General features: G+C 54.4%; 4 protein-coding genes across 4 annotated transcripts; 3 read left to right on the plus strand and 1 right to left on the minus strand.

Annotated features, from left to right (window-relative positions):
* Positions 1-473: 473 nt before the first annotated feature.
* Positions 474-4,186, minus strand: sudA (Chromosome segregation protein sudA; the record flags this gene model as incomplete). Its single annotated transcript, XM_037322218.1, has 3 exons — positions 474-772; positions 825-4,090; positions 4,149-4,186. The coding sequence occupies 3 exons, from the start codon at positions 4,184-4,186 to the stop codon at positions 474-476; spliced, it is 3,603 nt and encodes a 1,200-aa protein (XP_037179740.1).
* Positions 4,187-8,924: 4,738 nt separating this feature from the next.
* On the plus strand, positions 8,925-14,819 carry mot1 (putative helicase mot1; the record flags this gene model as incomplete). Its single annotated transcript, XM_037322219.1, has 3 exons — positions 8,925-8,935; positions 9,012-9,029; positions 9,167-14,819. The coding sequence occupies 3 exons, from the start codon at positions 8,925-8,927 to the stop codon at positions 14,817-14,819; spliced, it is 5,682 nt and encodes a 1,893-aa protein (XP_037178862.1).
* A 402-nt stretch (positions 14,820-15,221) lies between these two features.
* CGCA056_v006971 (Uncharacterized protein) lies at positions 15,222-16,055 on the plus strand (the record flags this gene model as incomplete). Its single annotated transcript, XM_037322220.1, has 1 exon — positions 15,222-16,055. The coding sequence occupies one exon, from the start codon at positions 15,222-15,224 to the stop codon at positions 16,053-16,055; it is 834 nt and encodes a 277-aa protein (XP_037178861.1).
* A 343-nt stretch (positions 16,056-16,398) lies between these two features.
* Positions 16,399-17,973, plus strand: cdc37 (Hsp90 co-chaperone Cdc37; the record flags this gene model as incomplete). The annotated part of the gene is made up of 3 exons (XM_037322221.1): positions 16,399-16,422; positions 16,484-17,767; positions 17,851-17,973. 3 exons carry the CDS (start codon positions 16,399-16,401, stop codon positions 17,971-17,973), a joined length of 1,431 nt encoding a protein of 476 aa, XP_037178864.1.
* Between the last annotated feature and the right edge of the window lie 1,689 nt (positions 17,974-19,662).

Raw genomic sequence — 19,662 nt, forward strand, 5'->3', positions numbered from 1 at the left:
TTCGTCTAACTTGATGTAGATGGTGTGCTGTCATGCCCTTGTGCTTGTTGGACAAGGAAGCGCCAAGAGAACGGACCGAGTGGTCGAATTCATCCTTAGGATGGGAAAGGAAGCACCTAGAAGTTGGTGGTTTTCAATTCTATCTCCCCAACGCACATGGACCGTTGCAAGGCGTCCAGGGGGCACAGCATAAAGACACAGAAAGACGTCAGATGAGACGGTAAAAAGTCGTCATAAAGCCGTGAAACGAGCACAAGTCTAAGACAAAGTCATTCTGCCACGTTGACATGGCAGCCAGGAGAACACTCCTCAAAGGTAAACAAGCCTTGTGATATCAATCAGCCAACCATCCACCACAAATCGCCGCACCGCAACGCCATGCCCGGTTGACACCATCACTTCCCAGATGAGCCCGGCTTCCTCATACCCATATTACGAGCAGTGCCACATACAACTTCACCAATACCCACAGTCTACTTGCCGGCGGCAACGCCCTCGACGAAGCTGAGGGCCTCCTCTGTAGGAACGCAGTCGATGGAACTCGTCTTGCTGTGGAAAGTCACACCGTAGCACTTGTCGGCGACGTGAACGATCTCGGGACGGAAAGTAGTGCAAATGAATTGCGTGCCGGCGTCCTGAGAGATGGACTGGAGAAGGCTGGCGACGGCGGTACGGTACTGCGCGTCCAAGTTGGCGTCGACCTCGTCAAAGATGACCATGGGACTGCTCTCCGTCTGCTGGAGGGCGAAGATGAGACACAAGGCACACAAACCTGATTTGGCAAGTTAGTAACTGGGTCAGCAAAGGGACGAGGGTTGGCTTACTCTTCTGACCACCACTGAGTTGCTGGATTCTCTGCTGCTCGTCGAGGGTCTTGGAGTTGAAGGACACGCTGATACCAACACCAGTGTAGTTCTCGACACTGCCTCTAGCTTCTTCATCAGACTCGTCGGGGTCCACACGACGGTCGGTACGGCGCTGAATAACCAAGCGACCGTGTCCGGCCGGCACGAGCTTCTCGAAGATGGTGGCAAACTCGCGGGACACCTGCTTGAATGTACGCTCAATAGCCTCATCCTTACGTTGATCAAGGTGGGCAACGAGCTCCTCAATGGACTCCTGAGAGGCGTCGAGTTCCTTGCGACGCTTGAGGAGCTGATCCTGTTGCTGAGTAAAGCTGTTGTACTGCTCGAAAGCCTTCTTGTTGACGTGCTGGAACTTCTTCAGCGCGTTGCGGACCTTCTTGAGCCTGGTGTCGATCTGTCGCGGGTCCATGTTCTCGTACTTGTCAAAGGCCTCTTCAGGCAGAACGCCAAGGTCTCTGATGGCCTTCGCGGCATCGGCAGCCTGCGCCGTGTACACAGCCTTTTTGGACATGCTCTTTTCGATCGCACCGCGCTGCTTGGCCTCCCTCGCGGCGACCGTGGCGCGGATCTCCTCCTGTTCCGCCTTCTTGGCTTCCCGACGGTCGAGCTTTGAACCAAGTTCTTCAATTCTAGCCTCGATCTCTTGCATCTTGGCCTCGATTGCCTTGGTCTCCTTCTGGAGCTTCTTGAGTTCGCGCTGAGCCTCCTTAAGACTGCCGGACTCGCCAGACGAGGTGTTGTTCTCGAAAGCTGCGCTGTTCAGCTGATCAAGACGCAGCTGCAGGTTCTGGTTGATGTCTGTCTCGAGAATCTGCTTCCGACTTTCGGCATCACGTCTCTTCTTGCTGGCATCGTTCCATTCCTTCTGGAGCCTCTGCACTTGAGCGTCCAACTCAACCAGCTGTTTCTCCTCAGCGTTACTGAGGGCCTTCTTGAAATCAGACGCCAATTCAGCCTCATCAGCTGCCAGGCTCTCCGTGAACACTCTCATGTCCCGCTCGACTGATTCGCGGTGTCTCAGGGCGTCGCTCAAGCGCTTCTTCTCATGCTCAAGCTGGAAGTTCTTGTTGTTCAGCTCGTGTTTCAAAGGATCAAAGCCGGCCTCCAGTTGCCGCAGCTTCTGCGCAGCCTTCTGGACGTCACCCAAGGCGCGGGTGATTTCTTGATCCTTCTGCTCGATCAGAGTCCTGAACTCGTTGGCTTTTTCAAGCAGACGTTCGTACTCATCGCGCCACTTGCTGACAGCCTGAACTCCCTCGAGCCTAGATCGCCTGGGATCAATGTATCCACCAGTCATGGCACCTCTCTTGTTGGTCGTGTCACCGTCGAGGGTAATAGCGTCGACGCCGTGACTCCTCGCGTACTGGCCTCCTATGCTCAGGTTCGGGCACACGACGACCTTGCCGAATACTTGCTGGAATGCCTTCTCGAATGTGGGATCGTAGTTGATCTTGCTCAAGAGAGGGACGATACCGTCTGAAGATCTTGGCATGTTGATGTGCCTTGGGTGAAGCCGGTTGAGTGGCATGAATGTGAGCCTACCGCCATACGATGAACGCAGGTGGTTGGTCAAGTACGTCGCCGTTTGGTCGGTGTCCACAATGTAGTGGAACAAGCTGTTGCCGGCAATCTGCTCGACGGGAAGTCGGTAGGTGTCGCTGACCTCAAGCAGCTCAGCCATCGTCCCGTAGGCACCAGGGAGGTCCTCGGTGGCCTTCAGTCGACGGATGGTAGCAAGACCCTGAGCAGTGTCTCTGTCCATCATCGTGCTAAGCTCGCGGTCTGCGCGCTCCCTCTCTTGTCGCGCATCCGACAGAACGGTGTCGAGCTTCTCCTCCTGACGGACTAGCGCCTTCCTCTCATCGTCGAGCTTGTCCAGAATCTCCCTCGCCTTGTGCTCTTCCTCTGCAAGCTCGTGGCGAGTTCCGTTGAAGTTCTGCAGCTGCTCTCTAAGATTGGCAACCTCGCTTTCTAGTTGCTTGATGGCGTTCTCGGTTCTGGTGACATCCTCGTCGGCCTCCATCTTGTTCGCCTTGTGGCTCATGAGTCTGGAGTGGAGATCCTCGATTTCGGCTCGCAAGTACTTATCACGCTCGCCCTTGTTCTTAAATTGGGATCCACGGCTTTGCTTGGTGAACAGACGGTTCCGTGCAGCTTCGGCAGTGTCCAGCTGCTGCTTCTTCTCCGATTCCTGGGCCTTTCGTCTGATGAACTCCGGGACGATGCTGTTGAGTTCCTGCTTCTTCGCGGAGATCTCCTCGATGGTTGCTGCGAGGTCAGCCTCGTGTTGCTGCTGGGCTTGAACAGCCGCTGACTGTCCGTCAGACAACGTCTTGACTTTCAGCTCTGCCTTCGCCTTGGCCTTTGCCGTTTCACGACGATCCTCCTCGAGTTGGCGGCGCTCGACCTTGGCCATGTCCATCTCTTTCCTCAGCTTGTGAATTTCGGCCTCAAACTTGGTGACAAGCTTTTCCGCCTCCTTCAGTTCTGATCGAATCGAATCGGTGTTTTCTAGACCGTTCTGACGAATATTTTCGATGCGGTCAAGTTGTTCCTGAATTTGCTGCTGCTCCTGGTAGTAAAGCGCATACTCGAGACACCTGCGCTCGCGATCTTTGTCTTGAAAGCCTCGAAGTTCTTCCTTCTCTTCCTCCAGCTCGGCCAGACGCTCCTTAATGTAACCCAAAAGCTCGTCAATCTTTTCTCTCTTGTTGTTCGTTTCGTTCATAATCTTCAACGACTCGGTTCGACGCGCTTCGTAGACCTGAGTACCCGCAACCTCCTTCAACAACGTGAGTCTGTCGGACTCCTTCATGTTCGTCAACGCCGTGACGCGACCTTGAGGGACAATGTAGTAAGGATTCGACCTCGAGAAGCCGGCCGCCTCGAGCAGGTTGATGACGTCGGTCTTTGTAACGACTTTGCGATCGACCGAGTACTCGTCCTTCTTGGTTCCGATGGTGCGGCGCAGAATGACCTCCTTGCCTCCGCCGTGGAAGCGCTCGTCACTGTTGTCGAAAATGATCTCGACGTACGCCGACATGACGGCGGATCCGGAGCCTTCGTGCAGCAGGGCCTGCCGCTCTTCGCGGGTCATCTGGGTGTAGGCATCGCTGAGGACGAATCGGATCGCAGCGAAGAAGTTACTCTTGCCGGATCCATTGCGACCGACAATGACGTTCGTGCCGGGGGAGAAGGGCTCGATGACGGTCTGGTCCTTGTAGCTGCGATCGGGTCAGCGGGGTGAGGTTGGGCGATTGTTGTCGCAAGGGGCGCACAAACCTCTTGAAGCCCTGGATGATAATCTGTTTAATGTACATGATTGCGGAGAGGGTGCGGCCTCAAGGGCAGCGAGATTGCGCGGTTGAAGTCGCTGACGGGCTTAATCAAGCGTCGCGCAAGATTTTCATCGGTTTGCCCAGGAGCTGCGACGGGTTGTTGGTGATGGTGGGGATTGACGCGTCTGGGACGGGAACCGCGATACCCTCGACGTGAGATGCAGGCGCGTCGAATCTGGGGTGCGCTCATTTGGCAGGTGGCGCGTGCCTGAGGAACAAGTGCCCGGCTTGAGTGGACAGTGCAGAACCCGTGCAATACAGTGCATATACTGTGACTCTACCCCGGGTTTGTATATTAATCGGCCATGTCAACGTCCCGGCCAGACGGTTGCACGACGCTCATCCCGTCCCGCGTAAGGAGCCTAATAACCACTGCATACTAGTGGCTCAAGAGCCGCAGATGGGATTTTCTTTGAGTCGGATTTGACAACGGCTTTTTTTTTTCTATTGGCAGTATTCAAGTACCGAGACGGCTTGTTTTGGCTGCTGCTCCCTGCTTTTCCTCTCTCGGTAACCTGAAGAGAGGAAAACCCCGTCATTCGCGGGCACGCTGACTCGATCTTGGCAAATTCAAATTCGTCTGGTTGTTCTCTAAGCTTATCCACGGCTTTGGCTGACCTTTGACGCGGCTGCGGCCGTTCGGTCGTTCGTTGGCTCAGCCTGATTGTAAACTACCTTACCTAGCCACTGGAACACGGCGCTCGTGGTCGTATGAACCTTGAAATGGCCAGACTAGGGGCTTGAGAATTCGTCAGTCGGTGGTTGAAACTGCGGTCCGAGTCGGACGCGCCGACCATAGTGCTCGTCGCATTGGGATGACTGACTCCGGCAGATATGTCCGCGAATCTCCGCTCAAATACCAGAGACTCGTCAGAGGAATACCTGCCACCATCCTCGCCGAGACAGACATTACCAGAGCAGGGTGGATTGCAGCCGGTGGGTGATGGATGGTTGAGTGTGGAGGCGTCCCTGACGAGCTGCCGCTCTTGGGTAGCATGGCAGGTCTTCCGGGGGCTGGCGAAGGAGACGCGGAGGTCCATGGAGCTCACGTAAGGGTTCAGCGCAGTGATCCGACACTTCCGCGTTGGCCTCCATCTGGTTGCCAGAGCCGGCGCCAGTGCGCATGCAGAGAGCTGTCTGTGTCTCAAGGTCGGGAAAAGTGCTAGACTGTGGGTGCGCCGGGCGACCGCGTGAGCGTGTCGGTGTGCCTGAGCAGCATTCATGATACCGGGCGATCAACGACTAGTTTGAGCTTCAACATGGATAGAGCTGGATCCATTCCATATGCACCCCGGTCGGGTCGCTGTCGAGCCACGCGCACTGACCATTTTGGTCGATACAGCGTCCACGTAAGGTACAATTCCCTGCCAACAACTGGCTGAGAGACCACGTATCACTGCAGCTGGATAAGGTGTCGGCACAGCTGCCAAAGTTGAGGCGATTCACTTGCTGGAGCCCCAACCAAGAATCTGTGGAAGTAGGAACGCAATCTATTATGGGGGGGAAACGAGAGAGAGAAGACCGAGTTCTGGAGAAAAAGAGAGAGCGAGAGAGAGGGCATGACAACTGACAGAGACAGAGGCAGGGGCAGAATGGCCGAGGCGGGTAAGACATTCCAGGTCGCCCTGGAACAACCAGGGACGGACGGGACAGGCGGAGCTCGATGTGAAATGAGGCCATCGTAATCGGGGCAGTCTGAACTGCACTGGCTGGTTCCATTGTCACTTCCATGCCAGTGATACCCTACGACACAGCAAAGCAGCGACCAGACTGCCAGAGGAATTGGCCGTCGGCCACATACTCTCCGACAACACCAGGCTTCTCTAAATCTCGAGAGGAGAGGACGGGTAGACAGAGAAGAAGAAAAGAGAATGACCCAAAACGAATCAGAGATGGCGTGCCGCTGGAACGCCAAAAACTTGGGACCCTGCGGCACTGCCAAGATTCCCAACCTTACCCCACGTCTTTTGTGCCAGCCGAACCAGCTTATTTCCAGTTCGAGGCATCAAACCAGGACTGGCCGTGGCCGCAGCTGCACGCCCTGCCTTAGCTATGCCTGTGATGATCCTCGCGCCGTCTCCTGCATCGCCAGTGCCAGCAATAGTCGCATCCGCATCCGCAGCCCGCTCATCGCCGCCAATCCGGCTCCCATCCATCTCGTCCATCAAAATAGACACTCAATCCATCGATCCATCTAAACCAGAGGGTCATCCAGTCATCTATCATCTCTTTCAGTCCAGTCGTCGGATTTTCGGGAGGCGCGATATGGTGAGAGACTGCCTACTGCCCAATGCTGCCAATAGGGCGAAAAATGCATCCTGTCTGTGTGTACCTAAGGTGAAGTGCCTGTCCGGGCTAGTCTCCAAGGGGTAGCCTGGTATGTTAATCGCAGGCTCGGGTTAACAGCTACGGTCAGATCTATCCAATCTGACTTATTGTTCAGATGCGATGGAAGACGTAGAGTCTGCCGTCCGTTGACATGGCCTTTTTGTATCATTCACAGGCATTTGCTCACTTAGCCCCCGTTAATGAAGAAAAAATCACGCTCCGTTGTCAAGGGGGCAACGCCTGGTATGTGCGGAAGGTCGTCAACCAGAGAGACTCTTAAAGATCTGCCGTGGGTTGGGTCTCGTCTAGTCCAAGAAAAGTCAAGACATTGAGGCAAGCTCACCCGTCACCTCACGCAAGGGAGAGAGGCATGATGACACATGCGGAAACTGGACTCCGATTCGCAGTTTTCAGAGATAGCACGTTAGCGGTGGGCGAGCATCGTGATAGGCTCTGTCGCTGTGGTAAGTGCCGAGCGGGAACCTTGAACGTGGGGATGATGGCAGAGACAGAACAAACTCAAAATAGAAAGGTTCAAGGCTCTTAAAGGTATGTGTGTGAAACGCTGATTATACCGTTCTCAGCTTTTTCCAAAGCGTGTCTGAACCGTTGGTGTCAGTCGAGCGGCAAGGCTGCTCGAGTGTTCGCCGGCTTCAAATATGCACCATTATCTTCAACCTTTATCAGATCTGGCGCTGGCGGGTGGCGCCAAGAATACCAAAGTATTGGCATCGTGGTAGGATTTGATGACGCTTGAAAACTGTGAAGTGGATAAAGATAGCAGTCGCGTCGTAGAGGTGGTTCTGCAAACTCACGATGCGACTAAACAGTACCCTGATGTATGAGAAATTGAGCTAAGGCGCAAAGCTGGTTGTAAGCCGCAGTGTGTTGTTGCCTTGCGAATGGTAGCAAGACAGGGGACTCGATTTAAAGGGATGCAGCTTGGACGAAAAGGGACGATGAGATAGGTGTTGACATGAGGCAGCGAGGCACACCTCTAAATCGAAGTGTCAGTGTAAGGTCAGAGGCACTGGATGGACAGATGCAAAATGGCAGGAGGCCGGAGAGGACGACGACGACAGCAGCCGGCAGGGGTTATTGTTTGCTGGGGAGTGGAGGCGGACCAGGGGCGCTAGATGACGCTAAGGAAATTAAGCGAGACACCGTCGCTGCGTGAAGGAACGGCTGGCTTTCCTTCCATTTTTTTTTCTCTCACGGGCCCACGGGTAATTATAAAAGTACTGCAGGCATACCTTTAAGACTGTCCGGGCCCCTCCACCCCAAATTTTCCCTCCAGAGCGCAGTCCCGCGGCCACCAGAGGTGCTGCCCTTTTTCAACCGGACCCCATCCAGCCTCGGATCGCACCATTTGATTGGCCCAACGGTCCACGCCTAGCCAGAACCACAGGCAACCAACAGCACCACGACAGGCAACTGCAGCTGAGATCCCTTATCCTTAGGCCACCACAGCAGCACCAACAAGCAGCAGCACTGCATTCCCGCCTCGCACCTGCCCGCCACTGCATCCAATTATCCACCCAGAGGCGCGTCGCTTCCTTCCCACTTAAGGCGTCGTCCCTCTTGCCTTCTGGAGCCTCACCTCTCCCGGTGCCTTCTTTCCTCGCCCCTGTCTGCAATCACCACGTGCGCGCAACAGACACACCCACCTCGAATCATCACCATCACCAATCGATTCTCGTGCGCATCACGCCTGCATCGCAACGACAACTTGCAATCAACTAGTCTGTCGACTGCTGCCATTTCTCGGTCTCGGATCTAAAAGTCCGACTCGACCCGGCACGGCGACATCAATTGGATCCTGCTTGCCCGATGCATGCAAGGTAGCCGCTTGTTCTTGAACAAGACTCGGCCTGTCCGCAGTGGACGGGATCGCGATTGCTCTCTGGCCCCATCCAGACTGATGCTCATCACTCCCACCCGCTTGCTCTAGAGACAGGTACGTATCTTATTCTCTTAGCCGGCATCTGCTCTGCCCCGACATCTGCACGACACACCCTTTCTCTCATATCTCTGCAATATTCGCCTTCTGATTGGATCGCTCGGTCCGGCACGTCTCCATGCCTGTGCCGCAAACGCATTCCATTATCCGTGTCATCCCACCTCCATCAGCTTCCCCAGCTGTCATGATTCAGACTCAACCCAAAGTGCATCACCTTCGTTTGGGCAAGTCAGGATGGCATACACCACGTGTTTAGACTTCCACGTTTCTCATTCTTTATTTTTCGCCCCATCCATGCCGACACCCATTTACCCGCCACGCCCCCTCCATCCACTTTCAACAAACTCACAACGGGCTCCTTGAGACGCCGCTAACACGCCAGCAGAAGCCCAATCTATGATGAAACTCCCATCAAGTCCATCATAATACAAGATGGCGTCGAGGTGCGTTTTCTTCTATCCGATCATCGCGATCGCCCGCGATCTTATGCCAGAACTAGCACTAACCTTGTTACTGCAGACTTGACAGATTGGTCACGTGAGTAAATCCACACGGCAACCCAGGCACATCCGCTTGTCACGTTCCATTCGCTCGTTATGTGGATCGTGCAGGATATAGCCATCTTTCAAGGGGTCACCATATTCGTCGTTCAGAAGATAGCTGACATCTTGCAGGATTCTCGAAACGGGCAGCACCCGTCTCATTCGTGACACTGCTGTCAATCAATTGGCTGACTGGCAGAAGCAGCACCCAGATGAGCTGTTCAACCTTCTCTCCAGAGTTGTCCCCTATCTTAGACATAAGGAATGGGAGACACGGTCAACAGCTGCCAAGGCCATTGGCAAGATCATTGAAAACGCACCTCTCTATGACCCAAATGAGGATGAAGGAGATTCCGCGCCAATCAAGAAAGACGAGCCGGAGGAGAACGGCCACGTGAAAAAGGAGGAGGAGAAGGACATTCCATCTTTTGCTACCGATGAGCTCCTGAAGTTAGGGACGCTCAACGTTGAACACATCATCAAGCATGGCCGGCAATTATTACGAGGCGGCAACATCGATTTCGCCTTGGCCTCATTAGACCCCTCTGCACGACTTGCACACCAAAAGAAGACCCTCAATGGACGACTAGGTCTCCTTGGCAGGGTCTTCGAGGACGCCGAGATGCCCGTCCTCGTGGAGAAGGACCACAGTCCCATGACTCCCCAAGATTCAGCCAATGGTCATAATGGAAGCAAGGAGAATGCCTCCCAAGGCCAAAGTCAACCGGCAGAGGAAGCAGGATTGAGTTCAAGGCAACTCAACGTGCTAAAGAGAAAACGCAAAAGAGAGTTGCAGAAGGCCGCTCAAGGAAAGGGCGGATTTGGAGATCTTTCCATTAGGAGGACGACCACCGCTGGTTCAGAGGGTTTCGACGACACACCGATGCCCGATGCCGATTCAAAGCAAAAGAATGGAAAGGTCAACGACTACTTCAACCTGGACAGACCGGCCGACGTCGATGAGGAGTCAAAAGTTGTCAGCGAATTCAAGGGGCCCGTGATTCCAATCAAATCCGAGATTGAGGCGGACGAGACCATGGAGGGTGCTGAATGGCCCTACGACCGACTGTGCGACTTCTTGAAGGTGGATCTTTTCGACCCGTCCTGGGAGACACGGCATGGAGCCGCGATGGGCATACGTGAAGTAATTCGTGTTCATGGTGCTGGAGCCGGCAGGATACGATCCAAGTCTCGGGCTGAGAACAACCGTCTGAACCAGGCCTGGCTCGACGATTTGGCTTGCCGACTCTGCTGTGTCTTGATGTTGGACAGATTCACTGACTACAGTTCGGATACCTCCGTGGCACCAATTCGCGAAACAATTGGTCAATCCCTTGGCTCAGTCCTTCGACACGTCCCGGCAGACTCAGTCCACGGCATCTACAAGATCCTCTATCGCATGGTCATGCAAGATGATCTTCATCTTGAGATGCTCCAATGGTCGGTTTGCCACGGTGGCATGGTCGGTCTCCGATATGTCGTCGCTGTCCGAAAAGACCTGCTCTTGGAGGATAATGAGATGATTGACGGAGTCGTACGTCTCGTCATGAAGGGTCTGGAGGAACACGATGACGATGTCCGGTCAGTGAGTGCTGCCACGCTCTTGCCGATGGCGAAGGAATTCGTCACTATGCGTCCTGGCTCCATCGACGGACTCATCAACATTATGTGGGGAAGTCTCGCGGATCTCGGTGATGACCTGAGCGCAAGTACTGGCAAGATTATGGACCTTCTTGCGACGCTCTGCAGTTACCCCGAGGTTCTACAGGCCATGGAAACATCCGCCGCGCAAGATGAGGAGCGTTCGTTCACTCTGCTCGTACCGCGACTCTACCCCTTCCTTCGACACACAATCACTTCCGTCCGACTAGCCGTATTGAAAGCGCTCATGACATTCGCCAACCTCGGCGCCCAAAACTCCCGCGGCTGGCTCAATGGCAGGATCTTGCGCCTCATCTTCCAGAACATCCTCGTCGAGAGAGATCGTGAAACACTCAATATGTCTATTGATGTGTGGACAGCTCTTGTGCGGTCTCTTTCGCAGACTCCTGACGTTTTGGCTGATGAGTTTGCGGCACACGTCGATCCGTTGATGAGGCTAACTCTGCACCCTGTTGGTGTGTCACGGCATCCCCTACCCATGCCTGCGCATCTCTTCCAGAGACCTTCAGGCGGCACTTACACGGCAGTCACTGCAACACCCGCCCGTAAGGCATCATCTCCTGAGGGTCCTGAACGAGCCACCAAGCGCCGCCGGAAGTCTGCCAAGACTGATGACGCGCCCGTCGCGACGCATACACATGATGTCGATGGCCATATGATCCAAGGAGACGTCGACTTGGTTGGCATGGATACACTCATTCGTTCACGAGTCTCGGCTGCCAAGGCGATGGGTCTGATCATGTCCTTCATTCCGAACAGCCACATGGCAGAGTACGATGAGCTCATCACTAGTGGTCTCGCAGACAGGAACGCCTCCACGCAGCTTGCGGCTTGCATGGTCATTGACGAGTACGCCAAGAACAACACAGCAGCCGAAGGACCTCAGAGATTTGTGGCACCCTTGCAAAAGATTATTGAGGCGGAGCGGCCCTCTCATTACGGAGACCTAGTCAGCTACATGCATCGCGTACGATCCCAGTGTCAGCAACTTCTCAACATGTTCCGCGATCATGGCAAAGTTTCAAGCGGCAGACTCCCTACACTCGCCGTTCTGGTTCAGGGAGACGAGCAAGCTGGGCCTGGTGCTTTCTCCATCGCCGTCGCAGACAAAGTCGTCGGCGAAGACTTTGACAAGCTCAAAAAGGCCATGTCGCCCGGACAACGCTTGGTGGCCAGCCAGCAGCTCGGGGAAGCCAGAGATGTGGCCGCGTCAGCCATCACCGACGCCAGGACTGCCAAAGAAGCTCGGGATGTGCGCATTAAGGCTGCTGCTGCTTGCGCTTTGGTTGCGATCAAGGTTCTTCCAAAGAAGCCGAGTCCTCTCATCAAGGGAATCATGGACAGCATCAAGACAGAGGAAAACCAGGAACTCCAATGTCGTTCCTCTGCCACGATTGCCAGTCTCGTCCAGCTGTTCAATGAGAAGGGCCGTCGCGGGCCTGCCGACAAAGTGGTCTCCAACCTCATCAAATTCTCTTGTGTTGAGGTTGCGGAGACGCCCGAATTCCCCGTACATGCAACCAAGACTGATTGCGTGCTCTCCATGCAAAAGGAAGAAGACCGAGTCGATCACGCAGACGCAGCCAAGTGGGCGAGGGAAGCCAAGGCGGCGCGCATCACCAGACGTGGCGCCAAGGAGGCTCTCGAAATCCTGTCCAGAACGTATGGCGCCGAACTACTCACGGCCGTTCCTACCGTGAGAACGTTCATGGAAGAACCTCTCGTGAAGGCATTTAGTGGCGACTTGCCCGCCGAGGCACGGGACCCGGAGAACACCTTTGGCCAAGAAATCGTCGACGCGTTGTCACTCATCCGGACTCTCATGCCAACTCTCGACAAAGCCATTCATCCGTTCGTCATGGAGAAGGTGCCGCTGGTGATCAAGGCCTTGCATTCCGAATTGTCAGTGTTCCGTTATATGGCAGCGAAGTGCATGGCCACTATCTGCAGTGTCATCACTGTGGAGGGTATGACGGCTCTTGTCGAAAAGGTGCTCCCATCCATCAGCAACCCTGTCGATCTCAACTTCCGACAAGGAGCTATCGAGGCCATCTACCACTTGATTGCCGTGATGGGCGACGCCATTCTACCATATGTCATCTTCCTCATCGTTCCCGTCCTCGGCCGCATGAGTGATTCGGACAACGAGATTCGTCTGATTGCAACAACCTCGTTTGCCACCTTGGTCAAGTTAGTGCCTCTCGAGGCTGGTATCCCAGATCCTCCAGGTCTGTCCGAAGAGCTTCTCAAGGGTAGAGATCGTGAAAGGACTTTCATTTCGCAACTGCTCGATCCCAAGAAGGTGGAGAGTTTCCAGATTCCCGTCGCCATCAAGGCCGAACTTCGTTCATACCAGCAAGATGGTGTAAACTGGCTGCATTTCCTCAATAAGTATCACCTCCACGGCATTCTCTGCGACGACATGGGTCTTGGTAAAACTCTGCAGACCATCTGCATGGTTGCCAGTGATCACCACAATCGCGCGGAGGAGTTCGCCAAAACCGGTGCTCCCGATGTTCGTCGTCTTCCGTCTTTGGTCGTGTGCCCTCCTACGCTGTCTGGCCACTGGCAGCAAGAAATAAAGACCTATGCCCCGTTCCTCAGCGTCACGGCCTACGTCGGTGTGCCTGCTGAGCGTAAGACGATGAAAGACAATCTCGACAAGACCGACATCGTCATCACCAGTTACGACGTCTGCCGCAACGACGCAGAAGTGCTCGCCAAGTACAACTGGAACTATGTCATTCTCGACGAAGGTCACTTGATCAAGAACCCCAAGGCAAAGATCACGATTGCTGTCAAGAAATTAGCAAGCAATCACCGTCTGATTCTGACTGGTACTCCCATCCAGAACAACGTTCTTGAGCTGTGGTCTTTGTTTGACTTTTTGATGCCGGGATTTCTCGGTGCGGAGAAAGTGTTCTTGGACCGGTTTGCCAAGCCCATTGCCGCCAGTCGTTTCAGCAAGGCATCATCGAAGGAGCAGGAAGCTGGTGCATTGGCTATCGAAGCACTCCACAAGCAGGTACTCCCGTTCCTCTTGCGACGTCTCAAAGAGGAGGTGCTTGATGACCTGCCACCAAAGATCTTGCAGAACTACTACTGCGACCTCAGTGATCTTCAGAAGAAGTTGTTCGACGATTTTACTAGGAAGCAAGGCAAGAAGCTCCAAGAAGAGGCTGGGCGCGAAGACAAGGATGCCAAGTCACACATTTTCCAGGCCCTACAATACATGCGAAAGCTCTGCAACTCACCAGCAATGGTCATGAAGCCGACGCACAGCATGTACGATGAGACTCAACGCATCCTTAACAAGCAGGGAACTAGCCTCGAAGATCCGGTTCACGCTCCGAAGCTGACCGCGTTGAGAGATCTGCTTGTCGACTGCGGCATTGGCGTGGAAGAGGCTGAGTCTAATGATCCACTCTACCAGCCGATCAAGCCCCATCGTGCCCTTATCTTCTGCCAGATGAAGGAAATGCTGGATATGGTCCAGAATACCGTCCTCAAGAACATGTTGCCCGGCGTTTCTCACCTGCGCTTGGATGGTTCAGTCGAAGCCAACAAGAGACAAGACATCGTGAACAAGTTCAACAGTGATCCATCATACGATGTGTTGCTCTTGACGACCAGTGTCGGAGGTCTGGGTCTCAACCTCACGGGTGCCGACACGGTCATCTTCGTCGAGCATGATTGGAACCCGCAGAAGGATATGCAGGCTATGGATCGCGCCCATCGAATTGGGCAGAAGAAGGTTGTCAACGTCTACCGTCTTATTACCAGGGGCACGTTGGAGGAGAAGATTCTCAGTCTCCAGCGTTTCAAGATTGACGTTGCATCAACTGTCGTCAATCAGCAGAATGCAGGCCTGTCTACCATGGACACAGATCAGATATTGGACTTGTTCAACCTGGGAGATACAGGACCTAGTCTAATATCCGACAAACCAAAGAACGCAATGGAGGGCAGGGAAGAGGACATGGTGGATATCGAAACGGGTGACGTCGTTACAGGCAAGCAGCCCGGCAAGAAGGCTTGGCTTGATGACCTGGGCGACCTATGGGACAATAGCCAGTACGAGGAGAGTTTCGACCTGGATGGTTTCTTGAAAACCATGCAATGAGACACGGAACCATCGAATCAATGACCCGGAGTTTGGCTTGGCATCTAGATTTTGACGAGAGCGACTTGGATGCTCTTATGTTTGAGGGCACGAGAAGCCTTATGCGTCTCTGTATTCATTACGAAATCGTATGTGCGAACTTTATGTATCATATCATAGTATTGACTCCTAAAAAGGGAGTCAAGGGTGGAGTGGTGGGCAAAACTGCCACACTTGAATATGCATCTTTAGAGCGTTGCGAATTACCCAATAACTCTGATCACCAACGTTGAAATCGTCGAGACCTTTTGTACTTTCTTCTCGATTGTGGGTAAGTCAACCCGAGACCCGTTTTTCTAGACATTTTGTTTGCAACTTCAATTCTCAAATCGATCCTGAAAAATTACACGCCACAGAACCAAGATGGCCAACATGGGCATTGCCCAGAAGGGGCTCATCCAGTACATGTCAGACTTGCACCTCGAAGTTGGCAACCAGTATTCTACGTTTGACTTTCCAGCCATGTCACCTTACCTCCTGATTGCTGGAGATGTAGGCAGCTTGGCCGACTACGAGGAGTACCTCGCCTTCGTCCGCCGTCAGACGAACCGCTTCGAGGGCGTGGTGCTCGTCCTCGGCAACCACGAGTTCCACGGCCTTGACCACGACAGCGCAATTGAGCGGGCGCGGCGGCTTGAAACAGAGCCATCTCTGGAAGGGAAGCTTCACATTCTACACCGCGATAGATTTGACGTTCCCGGCTCGCTGGTGACGATTCTGGGATGCACGTTGTGGTCTCTGGTTCCCGACGAGGCCAGGGCGGCGGTGACGGCCAAGGTCAAGGACTTCGAGCATATCGAAGCGTGGACGGTTGATGATCATAAAGAGGCGCATCTGGAAGACGTCACTTGGTTGAGGAGGGAATTGGGCAATGTGCCGGAGGAGAGGTCGGTCATTGTAGTCACGCATCACGCGCCGTCGATGGAGGGAACGTCGGAACCCAGGCATAGCGGCAGCGTTTGGTCTTCCGCGTTTGCGACGGACCTATTGGGGGCAGGAGGTTGGGAGAGGGTTCGGTGTTGGGTGTTTGGGCATACACATTATTCGACGGATGAAGTGGTGCAGGGAGTAAGATTGTTGAGTAACCAGAGAGGATATGTGCGCGACGGGGGAGTTGCGAAGGATGGATTTAATCCCGGCAGAGTTATCGCGCTGATTGAGAATGAGTTTTCTGGCAGGCCAAAAAGACATAGATAGAAAAGCAAAAAACGCCCAATCATTACACAGACTGTGTTCTGTTGCGTCCTTTATCGTCGTCCTCGTCTTCGTCCCCGTCGTCGTCTCCGCTGGTCGTCCGTCGTCTCTAGCGCAGTTCCTGCTGACCTCATAAGGTAGCTGCCCAGGGCTGTTTGGCTGCAGCTGTGACGCGCCTATCTAAACGGCGGGGTATTGCCCCGCATCTGTGATGCTCCGTAGGTAGTGGCCGCCAAACCAGCTCCTGCCCTCGAAATCCAGAACATTCCACGACACAACGATTTTTGAACCACAACGACAGAGGCCCTCCTGGCGACATACATCGCGTCGCCAAACAACCGCCAAAATGCCTGTCGACTACAGCAAATGGGTAAGTCGCGCAGTCCCCGTACCCCGCAGTCATTCAGCCGCTAATCAGGAACCCTCCACAGGACGCGTTGGAGCTCAGCGACGACTCGGATGTTGAAGTGCACCCCAACGTCGACAAACGTTCGTTTATTCGTGCCAAACAGAACCAAATACACCAGGAACGACTACAACGGAAGCACCAGATAGATACGCTCAAGTACGAGCGCATCATCAACGATGGCCTCATGAAGCGTATCTCGGGCTTGCTCGAAGCCCTGAAATCCCACGCTTCCGAGGCAGAAACGCGCAACCCTGGAGAGGTGGCCTTCCAGGCCGTTATGGAGTCTGCAGGAAAGCCCGAGGATGACCAGCCTCCCCCGCGCCCCGAAGGCGTCCACAGCGAGTCGGAGCCCCTGCCTACCTTTTCCAAGATGATGGCCGTACTGCTCGACCAGGTCAACAAGGAGCTGGACGAGAAGAAGCCTGAGAACCGCTACCAGGGCATGCTCGAGGGTGTCGAGGGGCACTTGAAGAAGGTGCAGGGCCTGCAAAAGGAGCTGCTGGCCAAGCTTGCCGAACTGGAAAAGGAGGAGGGCCGCAAGATCACGAGCGAGGGTATCCACACGGGCTTCGATAGCTCGCATGTCAACAAGTCAAAGTCAGAGGGCAAGGAGTCGGAGCGCAAGCCGGAGTTGCTCAACCCCAACTTTGACATGTCGCAGACGCTTCCCCCGAAGGACTCCAAGACCTCCTACGACGACGACGAGGAAATCGAGGCGTCGCCCGCCGCGAAGAAATTTGCGCAGATCAAAGCCGCGGACTACTCTTCCAGTCTCGCGTATCTGTCGAGTAACCCTCAGATTCTGACGGAGAAGGAGACGGATGGACTTCTCGTCCTCGCGTTCGACGCGGCCCTCGAGGGCAAGGACGACTACTGCCGGCAGTGCGTACACCAGGCGCTGCTTCTGCAGTACTGCCGAGCGCTGGGCAAGGACGGCGTGGGCATGTTCTTCAAGCGCATCACGACAAAGGGACACCAGGCTCAGGATGTGTTCTACAAGGACGTCCAGGACACGTACGGCAAGATCAGGAACCGCGCGAGGGAGATTGTCAAGGAGCGCGCCAACGAGCCGGAAGGCGTGGAGCAGATCCAGCTGCATGCCGTGGAGCCCGGCACGGAGATCAAGATTACCATACCGCCTGAAGGTAGCGAGGACCCGGCGGTCAAGGAGGGTCGGGCCATTTTCGAGGGGTTCAGCGCCGAGTTCCGCAAGGCGCTCGAGAGCGGCAGCTTGGACGAGGTGAACAAGGTGCTCGGCAACATGAAGGTTGACGAGGCGGAGGACATTGTCGGCAAGCTTAGCGAGGTGAGTGGGCTCTTTTCATTTCTTTCGATACGAACGCTTCTGTTTGATGAGACATGTTTTACTGACGAGATTGCGAATTGCAGGCCGGTATTCTGAGTCTCGAGGAGCAAATTATCGATGCCACGACGGAAGAAGGCCAGAAGGCGCTCAAGGACATGGAGGCAGCAGCCGGCTCGGAATCCGGCTTCGCGCCGGACCCAGAGTAAAGCAGATGAGGATGAGCTGTGTGTTTGGAGCCGAGGCCAAAATACTTGAAGGACAAGTATGATGATGGGCAAAGACTGATGACCATGTCAAAAGTAAGCAAACTAGATGAAAACAATAAGAGCAGCATCCGAAGAATCGCACCAAGGCATTGATGAACTGCTGTCTGATGGGGGAAAGCGTTGAACACGGCATGCGCACTGCATAGCATTTCAAATGGCCAGACGAACAGGGAGTGTGGCTTGGCATCCCTGAAAATCATCACCACGCGGCTTTTGCGGCTGGTTGGTCGGTCGGTTCTCCCCCACAGCATGACTTTTATCCCAAGAAACGCACCCGTTGACTGGTTTATTCTCGTGTGGCATGGACGCCGCCGAACTTATGGTCCAAGACCTTCGACTCTTGCCTCTGTTCGATACCGAGCGCCGGGCTTAGTGATGCGGTTTACGTGTGCTCGATGGTCTGAAGCACTTGTCCATGCTCAATCGACCTACCATCCCTGTAGCTCACAACCATTTGCAACTTGACGACAAATTGCTACAGGCGTGCATTTGGCACAGATACGGCAGACTAGGGTAAACGTTTTTCAATGCCTGATTGCAATTATTCTGCTTACTCTCGACGTGGTCATTAGTCTTTTGCTTGTCATTGTTTCCGAGCCTCAAGTCTTGAAATCTCGGCTTCTATGGCTGCGGGTTGCGCATTTCCTTCGTGGTACGGAATACGGCAGTGCTAGGGCAAACCCGCCTGGGTATTTGACAATTTGGCCAAGCTACCGAACGTACGGTTCGGCGTTCGCCAGACGTGAGACTACCTTAAAAGGGTGAGGCGCGGTGGCGGCCGTCCGCCCGCAACCCGTGATACCTTGCCATTCCGGTGGTTTAAGCTACACTGCATAACCGCAGTTTTCTTCTCTCCTGTCCGGATAGAAGGCCTCATCGAGACGGGAAGGCGAGCCGTCACTTCAGGGATGTGGGCGCAAATGCCGGCGTCGGGTGACATGGGTGGTGGTTTTGACAGGTTGGTGCGCCGCACGGCGAGGCTCAGCGCAAGCGGGAAAGAAAAAAACTACGAAAATTGTCGGAGCGCCGAACCGATTGGTTCTAGACCGGCAGGGGCACGTAAGGAGGCGAAATATTTCGTGGTCGCGAGTTATTTGCAGCAACGAGAGTGTGCCGTTCTCGAATTGAATACGAACCGTTTTGTTCCCGTGGGGCAATTCTGGGCGATGGGGGGGTCATGGCGATGGCGATGTCATCTGGAGTTTCTGTGGATGATGTTGGCTTGATAACTCTCCCTCTGCCGAATGTGACATTGGAGAAAGGCGATGGGACAAACCACCCGGGCGCGGAGGCGAAATGTTTGTGCGTATTTTGAGTAGGCGGTTCGGATCAAGCTACCGACCACGTGAGGTGACGAAGACTGGGGGGTGCTTGGGCTTCTTTCGTCTTCCTTCTTTTCCGTTGACTGACGCCTCCCCGCATCTTTGCGCGCGCCATGCCTTGCGCTACGCGGTGGTGCTTCTGGGAAAAGGTCTAGATGCATTTGGAACGGTGTTTCACGGTGACTGTTGCTCTTTTCTCTGGTCAAAGAGGCGTGGTTGCGTTAGCTGTTTGGCTTCTCTTGCCAAGAGTAATCGTCAATACGTTTTTGTAATTGTACGGTGGTACAGCGTAAGGCTGCCTTTTGGC

The sequence above is a fragment of the Colletotrichum aenigma genome (assembly GCF_013390185.1).
Source record: "Colletotrichum aenigma strain Cg56 chromosome Unknown KSG_Cg56_contig04, whole genome shotgun sequence".
Lineage (NCBI taxonomy): Eukaryota > Fungi > Ascomycota > Sordariomycetes > Glomerellales > Glomerellaceae > Colletotrichum > Colletotrichum aenigma.